Consider the following 20,554-nt stretch of genomic DNA (forward strand, 5'->3'; position numbering starts at 1 on the left):
CTGATGGACCTGTGGTCCTCTGTCTGTCCCCTCCATACCACTCCCTTTACCATTTACACTGGAATCAATGTCCAGTATGGACTGGTGGCTGTGGCTACAGCAGGGATCAATTCCATCATAATTCGATTCAAAGACCGGTTTAAATTCGATGAGGATTTAATTGGATTGAAATCTAAAATGGACAGAGTGGATATTGAATTGACAAGATGATGTTGCTCAGCAGACGTTGAACCATTTCCCTTTCTTACCAAACAGGGTCCCTAAGTTGACTAGTAGCTACATGTCATCATTTAGTTTGGATTTGACAGTAATGATGCTAGTGATGGTGGTGTTTGTCCCTCTTCTTCTCCTCAGCATGATCTGGAGAACATTGAGCCGTCCCAGGGTCTGTCGGTGGAGGCGTCGGTCACCTTCCTGCAGCGCCTCATCAACCTGGTGGATGTTCTGATCTTCGCCTCCTCCCTCAACTTCACCGAGATCGAGGCTGAGAAGAACATGTCCTCTGGCGGTATCCTCAGACAGAGCCTCCGCCTGGGTACGTATGGAAGAACCTCTCTGCCTCTCTCTGCCTCTCTCTCCTCCTCCATCCCTCCTGGTCTTTTCCATCTCGTCACATCTCCTCTCCCCAGTTCCCATCTTCTCTTCCTGTTCTGTTCTTTACATGTCCTCCCTTCTTGTTTCCCTCTTTTCCTCGTCTCTTCACTTCCTCCTTTTCTCACTCTGTTCCTCCTCATTCACCTCTTTTCATCAATCCCCCTCTATATCAGACTGCAGTAGACTCTAATAGCAGCCTGAGCTGCCAAAGCTCTCCGTATATAGCCTCTCTCTTTCTCTCTCTCTCTCTTGGCTCGTAGCAGCCCTCTCTTATCTTGTTATTATAACCCCTCTGCGCTGCAACACTCTAAAATGGCCGCATATGATTAGGTGATTTTCCCCCGTAATGGCCCTGGCTATAGCCCTAGGCCTGCCTCTCTCTCGCTCTCTTTCTCTTTCTCTGCCTCGTTCCAGTCTATTAAAGTAACCCAGTGACAGCTCCGAGACACGGCTAGACCCCTGCTCTGCTAGCTGAATAAAATATACTTCAAATGCTTTACATTATTCATTTTATTCAGGCACTACATTACACCAACCACCTTATCCAACCTCCAACCCACCCCTCATCCAACTCCTAAGCTCCCTAGTACAGTAAGACTATGCATGGTGATTTAAACCATCTGCTCCATTTGGGTAATGGGCCGTGCTTGGGTATCCATTTTTGCTTTTAAATACTCCTTACAAACTAGCTCGTAAACAAAATGGTCACCCTGTACGCCACCTTGTTCAGCTGACAGCCAGTCGCGTTTTGTTTCTGGGTTTATCCCAACGGCCATTCTCATTGGTGGAGAGCTTGTTGGAGAGAGTGATGCTGTCGTAGCACATGCCTGCTTTTAGAGATCTCCCGTTATGAGATACATTTTTGATGATGCATTCCTTCCCTGTTGCTGGTGCAGTTATTGGATTTGGGTAGACTGTAACAAGGTTTCAAGGGGGAACTTACACACACACACACACACACACACACACACACACACACACACACACACACACACACACACACACACACACACACACACACACACACACACACACACACACACACACACACACACACACACACACACACACACACACACACACACACACACACACACACACACACACACACACACACACACACACACTGCTGTCCGGTCCTCTGGCAGTCTCTATGGGGGTGCCACAGGGTTCAATTCTCGGGCCGACTCTTTTCTCTGTATATATCAATGATGTTGCTCTTGCTGCGGGCGATTCCCAAATCCACCTCTACGCAGACGACACCATTCTATATACTTCCGGCCCGTCCTTGGACACTGTGCTATCTAACCTCCAAACGAGCTTCAATGCCACACAACACTCCTTCCGTGGCCTCCAACTGCTCTTAAACGCTAGTAAAACCAAATGCATGCTTTTCAACTTTTCGCTGCCTGACCAGCATCACCACCCTGGATGGTTCCGACCTTGAATATGTGGGCATCTATAAGTACCTAGGTGTCTGGCAAGACTGTAAACTCTCCTTCCAGACTCATATCAAACATCTCCAATCGAAAATCAAATCAAGAGTCTGCTTTCTATTCCGCAACAAAGCCTCGACTTCGGTGATGTCATCTACAAAATTGCTTCCAACACTCTACTCAGCCAACTGGATGCAGTCTATCACAGTGCTATCCGTTTTGTCACTAAAGCACCTTATACCACCCACCACTGCTACTTGTATGCTCTAGTCGGCTGGCCCTCGCTACATATTCGTCGCCAGACCCACTGGCTCCAGGTCATCTACAAGTCCATGCTAGGTAAAGCTCCGCCTTATCTCAGTTCACTGGTCACGATGGCAACACCCATCCGTAGCACGCGCTCCAGCAGGTGTATCTCACTGATCATCCCTAAAGCCAACACCTCATTTTGCCGCCTTTCGTTCCAGTTCTCTGCTGCCTGTGACTGGAACGAATTGCAAAAATCGCTGAAGTTGGAGACTTTTATCTCCCTCACTAACTTCAAACATCTGCTATCTGAGCAGGTAACCGATCGCTGCAGCTGTACATAGTCTATTGGTAAATAGCCCATGCATTTTCACCTACCTCATCCCCATACTGTTTTTATTTATTTACTTTTCTGCTCTTTTGCACACCAATATCTCTACATGTACATGACCATCTGATCATTTATCACTCCAGTGTTAATCTGCAAAATTGTAATTATTCGCCTACCTCCTCATGCCTTTTGCACACAATGTATATAGACTCCCCTTTTTTATTTTTTTACTGTGTTATTGAATTGTTAATTGTTTACTCCATGTGTAACTCTGTGTTGTCTGTTCACACGGCTATGCTTTATCTTGGCCAGGTCGCAGTTGCAAATGAGAACTTGTTCTCAACTAGCCTACCTGGTTAAATAAAGGTGAAATAAAAAATAAAAAATAAAAAAAATAATGTAAAACTCCAGACCATTCCCGATGAAATACTTCCACCTCTTATCTAGACGGTTCAGAGTTTACATTTGTCAAATTCAGAAACGAGGGAGGGGATAAAAGAAAGATAGAAAGCAAAATAGAAAGCGGTGCTCAGAATATAGCACCGCAATATATCACATTAAAAATAAAAAAATGCCCCCTTGCAGTGGCAGGAGCCAGAAACCTACCTGAAGTTAACAAACAGTGGATATTTTACCTCATTTTTCTGTGAGGTAGTTTGTTACCCAGGCAAGACGCACATGCAGTGAGGCACCATTGTCATCCAATATTGAATGAACCCCATGCAGGGTTTGGATACAGTGAGAACTAGTGTGACCTTGGATACAGTTAGAACTAGTGTGACCTAGGATACAGGGAGATCTAGTTTGACCTAGGATACAAGGAGATCTTTCCTTGGATACAGGAAGAACTAGTGTTGGGACTAGGGGAGCAGGGAGAGAAGAGGTGAACTCTGTTGTCCATGTGGACTGGAGCCTTGACCTTGTTTCTGGAGAGTTCAATACTTTCTCAACCGCTCCTCACTTCTCACTTTCTGTCTCTCCCCAATTCTCTCTTCTCTTGGCTTCTCTCTGTCTCCTCCTGCCTTGATTTTTTTGGTTGCTCGTTCTCTCACAACTTCACCCCTGGACTTCCTGAAGATCTGCCCCCAGGTGGTAAAGGTAGGCAACAACACCTCCACTTCGCTGATCCTCAATACAGGGGCCCCACAAGGGTGCGTGCTCAGACCCTCCTGTACTCCCTGTTCACCCATGACTGTGTGGCTACACACGTCTCTAACTTAGTCATCAAGTTTGCAGACGACACAACAGTGGTAGGCCTGATTACCAACAACGATGAGTCATCCTACAGGGAGGAGGTGAGGGCCCTGGCAGAGTTGTACCAGGAAAATAACCTCTCCCTCAACGTCAACAACATGAAGGAGCTGATTGTGGACTTCAGGAGACAGCAGAGAGAGCACACACCCATCCACATTGACGGGACAGTAGAGGAGAGGGTGAAAGTTCCTCAGCGTACACATCACTGACAATATGAAATGGTCCATCCACACACAGTGTGGTGAAGAAGGCGTAACAGCGCCTCTTCGTCCTCAGGAGGCTGAAGAAATTCCGCTTGGCCCCCAAGACCCTCACAAACTTCTATAGATGCACCATTGAGAGCATCCTGTCAGGCTTTATCACCGCCTGGTAGGGCAACTGCATTGTCCACAGCCACAGTGCTCTCCAGCCCAATTCTTCACCAGGGGAAGTGTGTCTTCCTCCTGGACATCTTCAGCACCCAGTGTGAAAACAAGGACAAGAAGATTATCAAGCACCTCAGCCACGGTCTGTTCACCCCGCTACCATCTAGAAGGCAGTTACAGTACAGCTTCATCATAGCTGGGACCAAGAGACTGAAAAACAGCTTCTATCTCCAGGCCATCAGACTATTAAATAGTCACCGCTAGCTGATCACCGTCCAGTACCCTGCCCTGAACCTTAGTCACTGTTACTAGCTGACCACCGTCTAGTACCCTGCCCTGAACCTTAGTCACTGTTACTAGCTGGTCCTAGGACCTGAGCCCTAGGACCATGCCCCAGGACTACCTGACATGATGACTCCTTGCTGTCCCCAGTCCACCTGGCCATGCTGCTGCTCCAGTTTCAACTGGCCTGGGCCCTAGGACCATGTCCCAGGACTACCTGACATGATGACTCCTTGCTGTCCCCAGTCCACCTGGCCATGCTGCTGCTCCAGTTTCAATTGTTCTGCCTTACTATTATTCAACCATGCTGGTCATTTATGAACATTTGAACATCTTGGCCACGTTCTGTTATAATCTCCACCCGGCACAGCCAGAAGAGGACTGGCCACCCCACATATGCTCTCTCTAATTCTCTCTTTCTTTCTCTCTCTCGGAGGACCTGAGCCCTAGGACAGTGCCCCAGGACTACCTGACATGATGGCTCCTTGCTGTCCCCAGTCCACCTGACTGTGCTGCTGCTCCAGTTTCAACTGTTCTGCTTTATTATTATTCGACCATGCTGGTCATTTATGAACATTTGAACATCTTGGCCATGTTCTGTTATAATCTCCACCCGGCACAGCCAGAAGAGGACTGGCCACCCCACATAGCCTGGTTCCTCTCTAGGTTTCTTCCTAGGTTTTGGCCTTTCTAGGGAGTTTTTCCTAGCCACCGTGCTTTTACACCTGCGTTGTTTGCTGTTTGGGGTTTTAGGCTGGGTTTCTGTACAGCACTTTGAGATATCAGCTGATGTACGAAGGGCTATATAAATAAATTTGATTTGATTTGACCACCGTCCAGTAACCTGCCCTGAACCTTAGTCACTGTTACTAGCTGACCACCGTCCAGTACCCTGCCCTGAACCTTAGTCACTGTTACTAGCTGACCACCGTCTAGTACCCTGCCCTGAACCTTAGTCACTGTTACTAGCTGACCACCGTCTAGTACCCTGCCCTGAACCTTAGTCACTGTTACTAGCTGACCACTGTCTAGTACCCTGCCCTGAACCTTAGTCACTGTTACTAGCTGACCACCGTCTAGTACCCTGCCCTGAACCTTAGTCACTGTTACTAGCTGGTCCTAGGACCTGAGCCCTAGGACCATGCCCCAGGACTACCTGACATGATGACTCCTTGCTGTCCCCAGTCCACCTGGCCATGCTGCTGCTCCAGTTTAAACTGTTCTGCCTTACTATTATTCAACCATGCTGGTCATTTATGAACATTTGAACATCTTGGCCACGTTCTGTTATAATCTCCATCCGGCACAGCCAGAAGAGGACTGGCCACCCCACATATGCTCTCTCTAATTCTCTCTTTCTTTCTCTCTCTCGGAGGACCTTAGCCCTAGGACAGTGCCCCAGGACTACCTGACATGATGGCTCCTTGCTGTCCCCAGTCCACCTGACTGTGCTGCTGCTCCAGTTTCAACTGTTCTGCCTTATTATTATTCGACCATGCTGGTCATTTATGAACATTTGAACATCTTGGCCATGTTCTGTTATAATCTCCACCCGGCACAGCCAGAAGAGGACTGGCCACCCCACATAGCCTGGTTCCTCTCTAGGTTTCTTCCTAGGTTTTGGCCTTTCTAGGGAGTTTTTCCTAGCCACCGTGCTTTTACACCTGCATTGTTTGCTGTTTGGGGTTTTAGGCTGGGTTTTCTGTACAGCACTTTGAGATATCAGCTGATGTACGAAGGGCTATATAAATAAATTTGATTTGATTTGACCACCGTCCGGTACCCTGCCCTGAACCTTAGTCACTGTTACTAGCTGACCACCGTCCAGTACCCTGCCCTGAACCTTAGTCACTGTTACTAGCTGACCACCGTCTAGTACCCTGCCCTGAACCTTAGTCACTGTTACTAGCTGACCACCGTCCAGTACCCTGCCCTGAACTTAGACACTGTTACTAGCTGACCACCGTCCAGTACCCTGCCCTGCACCCTAGTCACTGTTACTTGCTGACCACCGGCCAGTACCCTGCCCTGAACCTTAGCCACTGTTACGAGCTGGCTACCACCCGGTACTCTACTCTGCGCCTTAGAAACTGTGACTAGCTGACCACCACACAGTACTCTACCCTGCACCTTAGACACTGTTACTAGCTGACCACCACCCAGTACCCTGCCCTGAACCTTAGTCACTGTTACTAGCTGACCACCACACAGTACCCTGCCCTGCACCTTACAAACTGTTATTAGCTGACCACCACCCAGTACCCTACCCTGAACCTTAGTCACTGTACTCTACCCTGCAGTACCATGCCCTGAACTTAGACACTGTTACTAGCTGACCACCACTCAGTACCCTGCCCTGCATCCTAGACACTGTTATTAGCTGACCACCACCCAGTACCCTGCCCTGCACCTTAGACACTGTTACTAGCTGGCTACCACCCGGTACTCTACCCTGCACCTTCGACACTGTTACGAGCTGGCTACCACCCGGTACTCTACTCTGCGCCTTAGAAACGGTTACTAGCTGACCACCACACAGTACCCTGCCCTGCACCTTAGAAAATGTTACTAGCTGACCACCACCCAGTACCCTGCCCTGCGCCTTAGAAACTGTTACTAGCTGGCTACTACCCAGTACCCTGCCCTGCACCTTAGACACTGTTACTAGCTGGCTACCACCCGGTACTCAACCCTGCCCTGCACCTTAAAAACTGTTACTAGCTGACCACCACCCAGTACCCTGCCCTGCACCTTAGAAACTGTTAATAGCTGACCACCACCAAGTACCCTGCCCTGCATCCTAGACACTGTTACTAGCTGACCACCACCCAGTACCCTGTCCTGAACTTAGACACTGTTAATAGCTGACCACCGTCCAGTACCCTGCCCTGCATCCTAGACACTGTTACTAGCTGACCACCACCCAGTACCCTGCCCTGCACCTTAGACACTGTTCCTAGCTGGCTACCACCCAGTACTCTACCCTGCCCTGAACTTAGACACTGTTACTAGCTGACCACCACCCAGTACCCTGCCCTGCACCTTAGGAACTGTTACTAGCTGACTACCACCCAGTACTCTACCCTGCCCTGAACTTAGACACTGTTACTAGCTGACCACCACTCAGTACTCTACCCTGCACCTTAGACACTGTTACGAGCTGGCTACCACCCAGTACCCTGCCCTGCACCTTAGACACTGTTACTAGCTGACTACCACCCAGTACCCTGCCCTGCACCTTAGACACTGTTACTAGCTGGCTACCACCCAGTACTCTACCCTGCCCTGAACTTAGACACTGTTACTAGCTGACCACCACCCAGTACCTTGCCCTGCACCTTAGACACTGTTACGAGCTGGCTACCACCCAGTACCCTGCCCTGCACCTTAGACACTGTTACTAGCTGACCACCGTCCAGTACCCTGCCCTGAACTTAGACACTGTTATTAGCTGACCACCACCCAGTACCTTGCCCTGCACCTTAGACACTGTTACTAGCTGGCTACCACCCGGTACTCTACCACCCGGTACTCTGCCCTGCACCTTAGACACTGTTACTAGCTGGCCACCGTCCAGTACCCTGCCCTGAACTCAGTCACTGTTACTAGCTGACTACCACCTGGTACTCTACCCTGTACCTTAAGACACTGCTGCCCTATGTACATAGTCTTTCAACACTGTTCACTTTAATAATGTTTACATACTGTTTTACCCACTTCATATGTGTATACTATATTCTGGTCAAGGCTCATTATATAATTACTGCTCTACACACCTTTTCTATTCATATATTGCCCACCCTCTAGAGGTCGACGATTATGATCTTTCAACGCCGATACCGATTATTGGAGGACCAAAAAAAGCCGATACTGATTAATCGGTCTATTTATTTATTTGTAATAATGACAATTACAACAATACTGAATGAACACTTTTTTTTACTTAATATAATTCATCAATAAAAATATATTTATCCTCAAATAAATAATGAAACATGTTCAATTTGGTTTAAATAATGCAAAAACAAAGTGTTGGAGAAGAAAGTAAAAGTGCAATATGTGCCATGTAAGAAAGCTAACGTTTAAGTTCCTTGCTCAGAACATGAGAAGATATGAAAGCTGGTGGTTCCTTTTAACATGAGTCTTCAATATTCCCAGGTAAGAAGGTTTAGGTTGTAGTTATTATAGGAATTATAGGACTATTTCTCTCTATACCATTTGTATTTCATTAACCTTTGACTATTGGATGTTCTTATAGGCACTTTAGTATTGCCAGTGTAACAGTATAGCTTCCGTCCCTCTCTTCGCTCCTAACTGGGCTCGAACCAGGAACACATCGACAACAGCCACCCTCGAAGCAGCGTTACCTATCACTCCACAAGGGGAACAACCACTCCAAGTCTCAGAGCGAGTGACATTTGAAACACTATTAGCGCGCACCCCGCTAACTAGCTAGCCATTTCACATCGGTTACACCAGCCTAATCTCGGGAGTTGATAGGCTTGTCATAAACAGCGCAACTCTTGAAGCACAGCAACAAGCTGCTGGCAAAACGCACAAGTGCTGTTTGAATGAATGCTTACGAGTCTGCTGGTGCCTACCATCGCTCAGTCAGACTGCTCTATCAAATCATAGACTTAGTTATAACATAATAACACACAGAAATACGAGCCTTAGGTCATTAATATGGTCGAATCCGGAAACGATCATCTCGAAAACAAAACGTTTATTCTTTCAGGGAAATACGGAACCGTTCCGTATTTTATCTAACGGGTGGCATCCATAAATCTAAATATTCCTGTTACATTGCACAACCTTCAATGTTATGTCATAATTACGTAAAATTCTTGCAAATTAGGCGGCCCAAACTGTTGTATATACACTGACTCTGCGTGCAATGAACCCAATGGAAGTGACACAATTTCACCTTGTTAATATTGCCTGCTAACCTGGATTTCTTTTAGCTACAGGTTTAAAAATATATACTTCTGTGTCTTGATTTTAAGAAAGGCTTTGTTGTTTATGGTTAGGCATACATTGGAGCAACGATACGCACCGCATTGATTATATGCAACGCAGGACACGCTAGATAAACTACTAATATCATCAAACATGTGTAGTTAACTAGTGATTGTGATTGATTGTTTTTTATAAGTTAAGTTTAATGCTAGCTAGCAACTTACCTTGGCTTACTGCATTTGCGTAACAGGCAGTCTCCTCGTGGAGTGCAAATGTAATCAGGTGGTTAGAGTGTTGGACTAGTTAACTGTAAGGTTGCAAGATTGAATCCCCCGAGCGGACAATTTAAAATTCTGTCGTTCTGCCCCTGAACGAGGCAGTTAACCCACCATTCCTAGGGTGTCGTTGAAAATATAAATGTGTTCTTAACTGACTTGCCTAGTTAAATAAAGAATAAATAAAGGAGAAAAAATAAATATTTTTTATGAAAACTTGTTATGAAAGCTTGAATTCGGCCCTAATTAATCGGTCGACCTCTACTCATGTCTATACACACCATCATATATTTATATTCCGGACTCAGACATGGCTCATTCTGATATTCCTTCATTTCTTTCCTTTTGGATCTGTGTGTATTGTTAGGTATTCCTGCACTATTGGAGCTAGAAACATAAGCATTTTGCTGCACCTGCGATAACATCTTCAAAATATGTGTACGCAGCCTATTTTCTTTGATTTATACATCCACCGCAACTCTCATTCTCTCTTTCTCTCTCTCCAATATCTCTCTCTCTCTGCAGTGTGTGCCATGGCTGTGAGGAACTGTCTGGAATGTCAGCAGCAGTCTCACTTCAAGCCCAGCCAGGACAGCGCCCGCGGCCAGCAAGCCGTGCACAGCCTCATGGGAACTGCCAAGTCCATGCCCGCGCAGGCAAGTCGTATCATCCCTCCTCACTGAGTCACAGACTCTCTTCAAACCCCCCCCCCCACACACACACACACACTTCTCCCTCCCTCTCCTCTTTCTGGCATTTTGGGAATCTTGACTTTCTAGCAATACCCCCTCCCCCCAAAAAATGTTTTTACATTTCCCTCCCTAGCAGACATGGATAACACCATAATTGATGACATTTCTCCTCCTGTATATTAGTTGAATAGGATCACTGCACTTAGTGAATTGTAAGCATCCCTCTAAGTCGTCCTTTGTCTTGCGTTGCATCCTAATACTTCCCCGGCAGGAACCCATCCCTCTGTGGTCCTCCCTATGTAATAGCAGAGAGTTGTTATTGCATTAGCTGATATCTTATTGCATTACTTCGCCTGCTGTTATGTTACACTAGACAAGGCCCTTTGTCATTGTTGGCCTTTTGATTTGATATGGTGACTTCCAGTAAAACAGTTTTTCTTCCTGAAACCAGTGTGTAAAGTCTCATTCATAATGCAGTGAGTGGCTCTATGGTAAACCCATTATGTTAAGGGTCTGAGTCTCTGGACTGGCCAACTATACACTTCCCATGGGTTGATTTCCAACACTCTACTGGTGGTGCAATGGGCCGTTGAGGTTGACCTCTGCTAACACATACACCTTCCATGGGTTGATTTCCAACACTCTACTGGTGGTGGAATGGGCCGTTGAGGTTGACCTCTGCTAACACATACACCTTCCATGGGTTGATTTCCAACACTCTACTGGTGGTGGAATGGGCCGTTGAGGTTGACCTCTGCTAACACATACACCTTCCATGGGTTGATTTCCAACACTCTACTGGTGGTGGAATGGGCCGTTGAGGTTGACCTCTGCTAACACATACACCTTCCATGGGTTGATTTCCAACACTCTACTGGTGGTGCAATGGGCCGTTGAGGTTGACCTCTGCTAACACATACACCTTCCATGGGTTGATTTCCAACACTCTACTGGTGGTGGAATGGGCCGTTGAGGTTGACCTCTGCTAACACATACACCTTCCATGGGTTGATTTCCAACACTCTACTGGTGGTGCAATGGGCCGTTGAGGTTGACCTCTGCTAACACATACACCTTCCATGGGTTGATTTCCAACACTCTACTGGTGGTGGAATGGGCTGTTGTGGTTGACCTCTGCTAACACATACACCTTCCATGGGTTGATTTCCAACACTCTACTGGTGGTGGAATGGGCTGTTGTGGTTGACCTCTGCTAACACATACACCTTCCATGGGTTGATTTCCAACACTCTACTGGTGGTGGAATGGGCTGTTGTGGTTGACCTCTGCTAACACATACACCTTCCATGGGATGATTTCCAACACTCTACTGGTGGTGGAATGGGCCGTTGTGGTTGACCTCTGCTAACACATACACCTTCCATGGGTTGATTTCCAACACTCTACTGGTGGTGGAATGGGCCGTTGTGGTTGACCTCTGCTAACACATACACCTTCCATGACAATCCGTTATCATTTGTGATGTCTTCGACTTACAGAGAAGTCTAGTTTTGGACAGTGGGTAGAGTATAAAAACCGATGATGGTATTTTCAGCATTAACCAGCAATAGGTGCTTACATTATTATGTGTGTGACTGTGCGTGTCTGTGTCTGTCTGTGTGCGTGTCTGTGTGTGCGTGTGTTCTACACCTGCAGAGCCCTGTTGATGTTGTGACAGGTGGGATGTCTCCCATCAGAGACATGGACCGTCTGCTACAGGAAATGGATATCAACCGCCTCAGAGCCGTGGTCTTCAGAGATATCGTGAGTTTACAAAACTTTGATAAAGATTGAGGTTGAAACGAGTCAACTTTTCAAATAAATAACAGTACCAATGCATTGTAAAAACTTGTTATTGCTGTCTTTTTGGAAGAACCCATCATTTCTTTTTTTAAATACTGTGAAGATGTAGGATCTTAATTTGAGCCAGTTTGCTGCAGCAGGAAACTGTTCCTGCAGCAACAGGAAATGTGTATTATTATTACATTTTTGTAGGTGTTAATAAAATCATGTCTGAAATTTCACAGTGGAAATTACACATTTCAGAAGCCTCATTAAAACCTTAAATACATTATAAGTAAAAAAAATCCTATATTGCGGGAAAGTTCTTCTGCAACAGGGTGATCAAATTAAGATCCTACATCTGTACATACTCAAACATATTACAGACTGGCGGGGTGCTGTATTATAGCTGTGTTGCATGTTGTGTGTGTTTGGGTAAAGGAGGACAGTAAGCAGGCTCAGTTCTTGGCCCTGGCTGTGGTTTACTTCATCTCTGTTCTCATGGTGTCCAAGTACCGAGACATCCTGGAGCCCCAAAACGACAAGAAACTCCCCCAGCGCAGCCAGTCTGCCAGGAGCGCAGGTACACACCTCACCCATATGGCTACGCAGAGGAGCTCCATCTAGCCAAGTGTCCATCCCTCAACATGTCAATCTCTCTCTTATACATTACTTATATATGGAATTTCCAAATGTCTGGAAATGTACTGGTGTGTTGATAGTCTTTACAATCTCTTAGATGTGCTGTTGTAGATTCTCATTAATTTTCATTCATTCTCGTTCATGAGCAGGTTCAGGTTTTTTCTCAATGTTTATCAACCTCCTTTAATGTGTCCGCCCATCAGACAGTAATGCCGTCTCTGGCGGTCCCGACCTGGAGAGCAGTGTGTCCCTCCGTCGCCGAGACTCTGGCATCGGGGATGACCATAGCTCCGTGGCCCCCAGAGAGGCGGACACCACCGCCCAGGGGCCCGACGCCGTGTCTGAGGCCCTGTCCACCCTCTCCTCAGAGGTCAGGGGTCACAGAGACAACCCCACGGCGGATGCCAGGGGCGGGAAGAACGTGAAGGACATCCTACGCAGCCTGGTCTCGGCGCCTGCTGATGACATCATGGTGGACCCCAGCCTTCTGCCGCCGGCCTTCCTGGGAGCTGCTATGGGAAACAACCCCAACCAGTTCAGATCCTTCGACAGGTGCGTGGGCCACAGAGTTTTAGAATCAGGGGTCAGTCTCTCAAAGAAATACCCCTTGACCTGGTTCACAGCCTCACAGCTCTTAACCCCTCCCCTCCATACCTGGAAACGGTCCAACATGAACATGTACTAAGTGAAGGCGAGGAAGCATCACATCAGTAACCCACTACCATCACAGACCCCCTTTTAAATTCTTGTATCCCCCCCGACCCCATCCCTGTAGCTCTCTGGTTTTGCCTGTCGACGTGGCTCCTCAACACAAATAAACAGGGCTACAAAGTACCTGTCTTCAGGAAAACACATCAAAACAATCGAGGCATCTGCCAGAGGCAGAGAGGAAGAGAGAGAGTAAGAGGGGAAAGAGAGAGAGAGAGTGATCTAAAAGATGACTTTGTGGCAGCCAGCAGGAAGCTGTTTCTTTTCACCTTGTCACTGATATTTAATAGCTTCTCTTTTTCGTCTCTCTCTCCCCCGGTCTTTATTTCTCTCTGTCTGCACCGTGGGCTAGGCTGTCTGTCTCTTTGGTACTATAATAAGGGAAAGAGAAGCTGACTAGATGGATCCCCTATGGAGTGAGGGGGCGAGTGGTCAGAGACTTAGTGGGAACCCAAGGCGGTGCTGTGTGTGGGTGGGTGTACTGTACCTATACAGACTATACAGACATCTCTAAGTGAGAGAGGTCTGGTTTGTATTTGGGGGAATTGTCCCTGTGGCACACCAGACACAAAGGAAGCGGGGAGAGAGAAAAAGGGAGAGGGAGAGAGCGTGAGGAGAAAGGGAGAGCGAGAACACCCCCCCCTCCCTCCACAGGAAGAGAGACACCTAGTCAAGATTCTCATGCCAAGGAAGAAGGAAAGCGTTTCTCCATCACCCCCTCTCCCCATCCACCCCTTGCACTCCTCTTCCAATCGGTGGGAATTCCAAGGCATCCCTGTGATCCTCAGCCTCTTTATCTGTGGAATGCTTTGTCAGGACTCTGGGCACTCCTCATATCTGGTGGGATTAGAGCGGCTCCCGGGGCCGTTAGCGTTGGAGAGGAGGAGAGCTGGAGAGCATAGAGTAACAGCTCTACCTCGCCACGGGGAGCCCCAGTCAGACCGCCAGCTGGCCCCAGGCCAGGCAGCTCCCGGCCCCTCTAACCCAGAGATGAAGGCCCGGGGGCTGGGGTTCCCAGGTTAGCACACCCCTCCTCTGGTCTTCTACCTTTATCTCCCACCAGGATCCGCCTACCCTCACAGACCCCTGAAACCTCTGGCTCAGAGATGCCTGGTTATCTTGATGGTTTCTGTTCTCTACTGCGTGGCTATTCTCTGTGTTCAGTTCTGGGCTCTGCTCTCCCCTGCTCCTCTCTCTCTCAGGTCTACTCTACTCTCTACCGTCTGTGTTCAGTTCTGGGCTCTGCTCTCCCCTGCTCCTCTCTCTCTCAGGTCTACTCTACTCTCTACCGTCTGTGTTCAGGTCTGGGCTCTGCTCTCCCCTGCTCCTCTCTCTCTCAGGTCTAATCTCTACCATCTGTGTTCAGGTCTGAGCTCTGCTCTCCCCTGCTCCTCTCTCTCTCAGGTCTACTCTCTACCGTCTGTGTTCAGGTCTGGGCTCTGCTCTCCCCTGCTCCTCTCTCTCTCAGGTCTAATCTCTACCGTCTGTGTTGAGGTCTGGTCTCTGCTCTCCCCTGCTCCTCTCTCTCTCAGGTCTACTCTACTCTCTACCGTCTGTGTTCAGTTCTGGGCTCTGCTCTCCCCTGCTCCTCTCTCTCTCAGGTCTACTCTACTCTCTACCGTCTGTGTTCAGGTCTGGGCTCTGCTCTCCCCTGCTCCTCTCTCTCTCAGGTCTACTCTACTCTCTACCGTCTGTGTTCAGGTCTGGGCTCTGCTCTCCCCTGCTCCTCTCTCTCTCAGGTCTACTCTACTCTCTACCGTCTGTGTTCAGGTCTGGGCTCTGCTCTCCCCTGCTCCTCTCTCTCTCAGGTCTACTCTCTACCGTCTGTGTTGAGGTCTGGTCTCTGCTCTCCCCTGCTCCTCTCTCTCTCAGGTCTAATCTCTACCGTCTGTGTTCAGGTCTGGGCTCTGCTCTCCCCTGCTCCTCTCTCTCTCAGGTCTACTCTACTCTCTACCGTCTGTGTTCAGGTCTGGGCTCTGCTCTCCCCTGCTCCTCTCTCTCTCAGGTCTACTCTCTACAGTCTGTGTTGAGGTCTGGGCTCTGCTCTCCCCTGCTCCTCTCTCTCTCAGGTCTACTCTCTACCGTCTGTGTTGAGGTCTGGGCTCTGCTCTCCCCTGCTCCTCTCTCTCTCAGGTCTACTCTCTACCGTCTGTGTTCAGGTCTGGGCTCTGCTCTCCCCTGCTCCTCTCTCTCTCAGGTCTAATCTCTACCATCTGTGTTCAGGTCTGAGCTCTGCTCTCCCCTGCTCCTCTCTCTCTCAGGTCTACTCTACTCTCTACCGTCTGTGTTGAGGTCTGGGCTCTGCTCTCCCCTGCTCCTCTCTCTCTCAGGTCTACTCTCTACAGTCTGTGTTCAGGTCTGGGCTCTGCTCTCCCCTGCTCCTCTCTCTCTCAGGTCTACTCTACTCTCTACCGTCTGTGTTGAGGTCTGGGCTCTGCTCTCCCCTGCTCCTCTCTCTCGCAGGTCTAATCTCTACCGTCTGTGTTCAGGTCTGGGCTCTGCTCTCCCCTGCTCCTCTCTCTCGCAGGTCTACTCTACTCTCTACCGTCTGTGTTGAGGTCTGGGCTCTGCTCTCCCCTGCTCCTCTCTCTCGCAGGTCTAATCTCTACCGTCTGTGTTCAGGTCTGGGGGCTCTCAGGTCTACTCTCTACCGTCTGTGTTCCCTGCTCTCCCCTGCTCCTCTCTCTCTCAGGTCTACTCTCTACCGTCTGTGTTCAGGTCTGGGCTCTGCTCTCCCCTGCTCCTCTCTCTCTCAGGTCTACTCTCTACCGTCTGTGTTCAGGTCTGGGCTCTGCTCTCCCCTGCTCCTCTCTCTCTCAGGTCTACTCTACTCTCTACCGTCTGTGTTCAGGTCTGGGCTCTGCTCTCCCCTGCTCCTCTCTCTCTCAGGTCTACTCTACTCTCTACAGTCTGTGTTCAGGTCTGGGTCTGTCAGGTCTAATCTCTACCGTCTGTGTTCAGGTCTGGGCTCTGCTCTCCCTGCTCCTCTCTCTCTCAGGTCTACTCTACTCTCTACCATCTGTGTTCAGGTCTGGGCTCTGCTCTCCCCTGCTCCTCTCTCTCGCAGGTCTACTCTCTACAGTCTGTGTTCAGGTCTGGGCTCTGCTCTCCCCTGCTCCTCTCTCTCTCAGGTCTAATCTCTACAGTCTGTGTTCAGGTCTGGGCTCTGCTCTCCCTGCTCCTCTCTCTCTCAGGTCTAATCTCTACAGTCTGTGTTCAGGTCTGGGCTCTGCTCTCCCCTGCTCCTCTCTCTCTCAGGTCTACTCTCTACAGTCTGTGTTGAGGTCTGGGCTCTGCTCTCCCCTGCTCCTCTCTCTCTCTCTACTCTCCAGTCTGTGTTCAGGTCTGGTCTCTGCTCTCCCCTGCTCCTCTCTCTCTCAGGTCTACTCTCTACAGTCTGTGTTCAGGTCTGGTCTCTGCTCTCCCCTGCTCCTCTCTCTCTCAGGTCTACTCTACTCTCTACCGTCTGTGTTCAGGTCTGGGCTCTGCTCTCCCCTGCTCCTCTCTCTCTCAGGTCTACTCTACTCTCTACCGTCTGTGTTGAGGTCTGGGCTCTGCTCTCCCCTGCTCCTCTCTCTCTCAGGTCTAATCTCTACCGTCTGTGTTCAGGTCTGGGCTCTGCTCTCCCCTCAGGCTCTCTCTACAGTCTGTGTTCAGGTCTGGGGTCCCCTGCTCCTCTCTCTCTCAGGTCTACTCTACTCTCTACCGTCTGTGTTCAGGTCTGGGCTCTGCTCTCAGGTCCCTGCTCCTCTCTCTCTCAGGTCTACTCTACTCTCTACCGTCTGTGTTCAGGTCTGCTCTGCTCTCCCCTGCTCTGCGTCTGTGTTGAGGTCTGGGCTCTGCTCCCCTGCTCCTCTCTCTCAGGTCTACTCTCTACCGTCTGTGTTCAGGTCTGGGCTCTGCTCTCCCCTGCTCCTCTCTCTCTCAGGTCTACTCTACTCTCTACCGTCTGTGTTCAGGTCTGGGCTCTGCTCTCCCTGCTCCTCTCTCTCTCAGGTCTAACTCTCTACCGTCTGTGTTCAGGTCTGGGCTCTGCTCTCCCCTGCTCCTCTCTCTCTCAGGTCTACTCTACTCTCTACCGTCTGTGTTCAGGTCTGGGCTCTGCTCTCCCCTGCTCCTCTCTCTCTCAGGTCTACTCTCTACCGTCTGTGTTCAGGTCTGGGCTCTGCTCTCCCCTGCTCCTCTCTCTCTCAGGTCTACTCAGGTCTCTCTACCGTCTGTGTTCAGGTCTGGGCTCTGCTCTCCCCTGCTCCTCTCTCTCTCAGGTCTGTGTTCAGGTCTGGGCTCTGCTCTCCCCTGCTCCTCTCTCTCTCAGGTCTACTCTCTACCGTCTGTGTTCAGGTCTGGGCTCTGCTCTCCCCTGCTCCTCTCTCTCTCAGGTCTACTCTACTCTCTACCGTCTGTGTTCAGGTCTGGGCTCTGCTCTTCCCTGCTCCTCTCTCTCTCAGGTCTACTCTACTCTCTACAGTCTGTGTTCAGGTCTGGGCTCTGCTCTCCCCTGCTCCTCTCTCTCTCAGGTCTAATCTCTACCGTCTGTGTTCAGGTCTGGGCTCTGCTCTCCCCTGCTCCTCTCTCTCTCAGGTCTACTCTACTCTCTACCATCTGTGTTCAGGTCTGGGCTCTGCTCTCCCCTGCTCCTCTCTCTCGCAGGTCTACTCTCTACAGTCTGTGTTCAGGTCTGGGCTCTGCTCTCCCCTGCTCCTCTCTCTCTCAGGTCTAATCTCTACAGTCTGTGTTCAGGTCTGGGCTCTGCTCTCCCCCTGCTCTCTACAGTCTCAGGTCTGGGCTCTGCCCTCCCTCCTCTCTCTCTCAGGTCTAATCTCTACAGTCTGTGTTGAGGTCTGGGCTCTGCTCTCCCCTGCTCCTCTCTCTCTCAGGTCTACTCTCTACAGTCTGTGTTCAGGTCTGCTCTGCTCTCCCCTGCTCCTCTCTCTCTCAGGTCTACTCTCTACAGTCTGTGTTCAGGTCTGGTCTCTGCTCTCCCCTGCTCCTCTCTCTCTCAGGTCTACTCTCTACAGTCTGTGTTCAGGTCTGGTCTCTGCTCTCCCCTGCTCCTCTCTCTCTCAGGTCTACTCTACTCTCTACCGTCTGTGTTCAGGTCTGGGCTCTGCTCTCCCCTGCTCCTCTCTCTCTCAGGTCTACTCTACTCTCTACCGTCTGTGTTCAGGTCTGGGCTCTACTCTACTCTCTACCGTCTGTGTTGAGGTCTGGGCTCTGCTCTCCCCTGCTCCTCTCTCTCTCAGGTCTAATCTCTACCGTCTGTGTTCAGGTCTGGGCTCTGCTCTTCCCTGCTCCTCTCTCTCTCAGGTCTACTCTACTCTCTACAGTCTGTGTTCAGGTCTGGGCTCTGCTCTCCCCTGCTCCTCTCTCTCTCAGGTCTACTCTACTCTCTACCGTCTGTGTTCAGGTCTGGGCTCTGCTCTTCCCTGCTCCTCTCTCTCTCAGGTCTACTCTACTCTCTACCATCTGTGTTCAGGTCTGGGCTCTGCTCTCCCCTGCTCCTCTCTCTCTCAGGTCTACTCTCTACCGTCTGTGTTCAGGTCTGGGCTCTGCTCTCCCCTGCTCCTCTCTCTCTCAGGTCTACTCTACTCTCTACCGTCTGTGTTGAGGTCTGGGCTCTGCTCTCCCCTGCTCCTCTCTCTCTCAGGTCTACTCTACTCTCTACCGTCTGTGTTGAGGTCTGGGCTCTGCTCTTCCCTGCTCCTCTCTCTCTCAGGTCTACTCTACTCTCTACCATCTGTGTTCAGGTCTGGGCTCTGCTCTCCCCTGCTCCTCTCTCTCTCAGGTCTACTCTCTACCGTCTGTGTTCAGGTCTGGGCTCTGCTCTCCCCTGCTCCTCTCTCTCGCAGGTCTACTCTACTCTCTACCGTCTGTGTTGAGGTCTGGGCTCTGCTCTCCCCTGCTCCTCTCTCTCGCAGGTCTAATCTCTACCGTCTGTGTTCAGGTCTGGGCTCTGCTCTCCCCTGCTCCTCTCTCTCTCAGGTCTACTCTCTACCGTCTGTGTTCAGGTCTGGGCTCTGCTCTCCCCTGCTCCTCTCTCTCTCAGGTCTACTCTCTACCGTCTGTGTTCAGGTCTGGGCTCTGCTCTCCCCTGCTCCTCTCTCTCTCAGGTCTACTCTACTCTCTACCGTCTGTGTTCAGGTCTGGGCTCTGCTCTCCCCTGCTCCTCTCTCTCTCAGGTCTACTCTACTCTCTACCGTCTGTGTTCAGGTCTGGGCTCTGCTCTTCCCTGCTCCTCTCTCTCTCAGGTCTACTCTACTCTCTACAGTCTGTGTTCAGGTCTGGGCTCTGCTCTCCCCTGCTCCTCTCTCTCTCAGGTCTAATCTCTACCGTCTGTGTTCAGGTCTGGGCTCTGCTCTCCCCTGCTCCTCTCTCTCTCAGGTCTACTCTACTCTCTACCATCTGTGTTCAGGTCTGGGCTCTGCTCTCCCCTGCTCCTCTCTCTCGCAGGTCTACTCTCTACAGTCTGTGTTCAGGTCTGGGCTCTGCTCTCCCCTGCTCCTCTCTCTCTCAGGTCTAATCTCTACAGTCTGTGTTCAGGTCTGGGCTCTGCTCTCCCCTGCTCCTCTCTCTCTCAGGTCTAATCTCTACAGTCTGTGTTCAGGTCTGGGCTCTGCTCTCCCCTGCTCCTCTCTCTCTCAGGTCTACTCTCTACAGTCTGTGTTGAGGTCTGGGCTCTGCTCTCCCCTGCTCCTCTCTCTCTCAGGTCTACTCTCTACAGTCTGTGTTCAGGTCTGGTCTCTGCTCTCCCCTGCTCCTCTCTCTCTCAGGTCTACTCTCTACAGTCTGTGTTCAGGTCTGGTCTCTGCTCTCCCCTGTTCCTCTCTCTCTCAGGTCTACTCTACTCTCTACCGTCTGTGTTCAGGTCTGGGCTCTGCTCTCCCCTGCTCCTCTCTCTCTCAGGTCTACTCTACTCTCTACCGTCTGTGTTCAGGTCTGGGCTCTGCTCTCCCCTGCTCCTCTCTCTCTCAGGTCTACTCTACTCTCT

General features: G+C 50.0%; 1 protein-coding gene across 5 annotated transcripts in view; it reads left to right on the forward strand.

The window, feature by feature from the left end:
* The window catches only part of LOC124001246 (lipopolysaccharide-responsive and beige-like anchor protein), a 399,363-nt gene that overhangs the window by 110,121 nt on the left and 268,688 nt on the right, over nt 1-20,554 (forward strand). For 4 of the 5 annotated variants that reach the window (XM_046307891.1, XM_046307893.1, XM_046307895.1 and 1 more), the window contains exons 26-30: nt 355-535; nt 10,268-10,398; nt 12,091-12,198; nt 12,658-12,799; nt 13,062-13,410. In XM_046307891.1, the coding sequence (XP_046163847.1) occupies nt 355-535; nt 10,268-10,398; nt 12,091-12,198; nt 12,658-12,799; nt 13,062-13,410 (911 nt within the window). The remainder of the gene's footprint in view (nt 1-354; nt 536-10,267; nt 10,399-12,090; nt 12,199-12,657; nt 12,800-13,061; nt 13,411-20,554) is intronic. The other variant, XM_046307892.1, reaches the window with a different exon arrangement.

The sequence above is a fragment of the Oncorhynchus gorbuscha genome, linkage group LG17 (genome assembly GCF_021184085.1).
Source record: "Oncorhynchus gorbuscha isolate QuinsamMale2020 ecotype Even-year linkage group LG17, OgorEven_v1.0, whole genome shotgun sequence".
Classification (NCBI taxonomy): domain Eukaryota; kingdom Metazoa; phylum Chordata; class Actinopteri; order Salmoniformes; family Salmonidae; genus Oncorhynchus; species Oncorhynchus gorbuscha.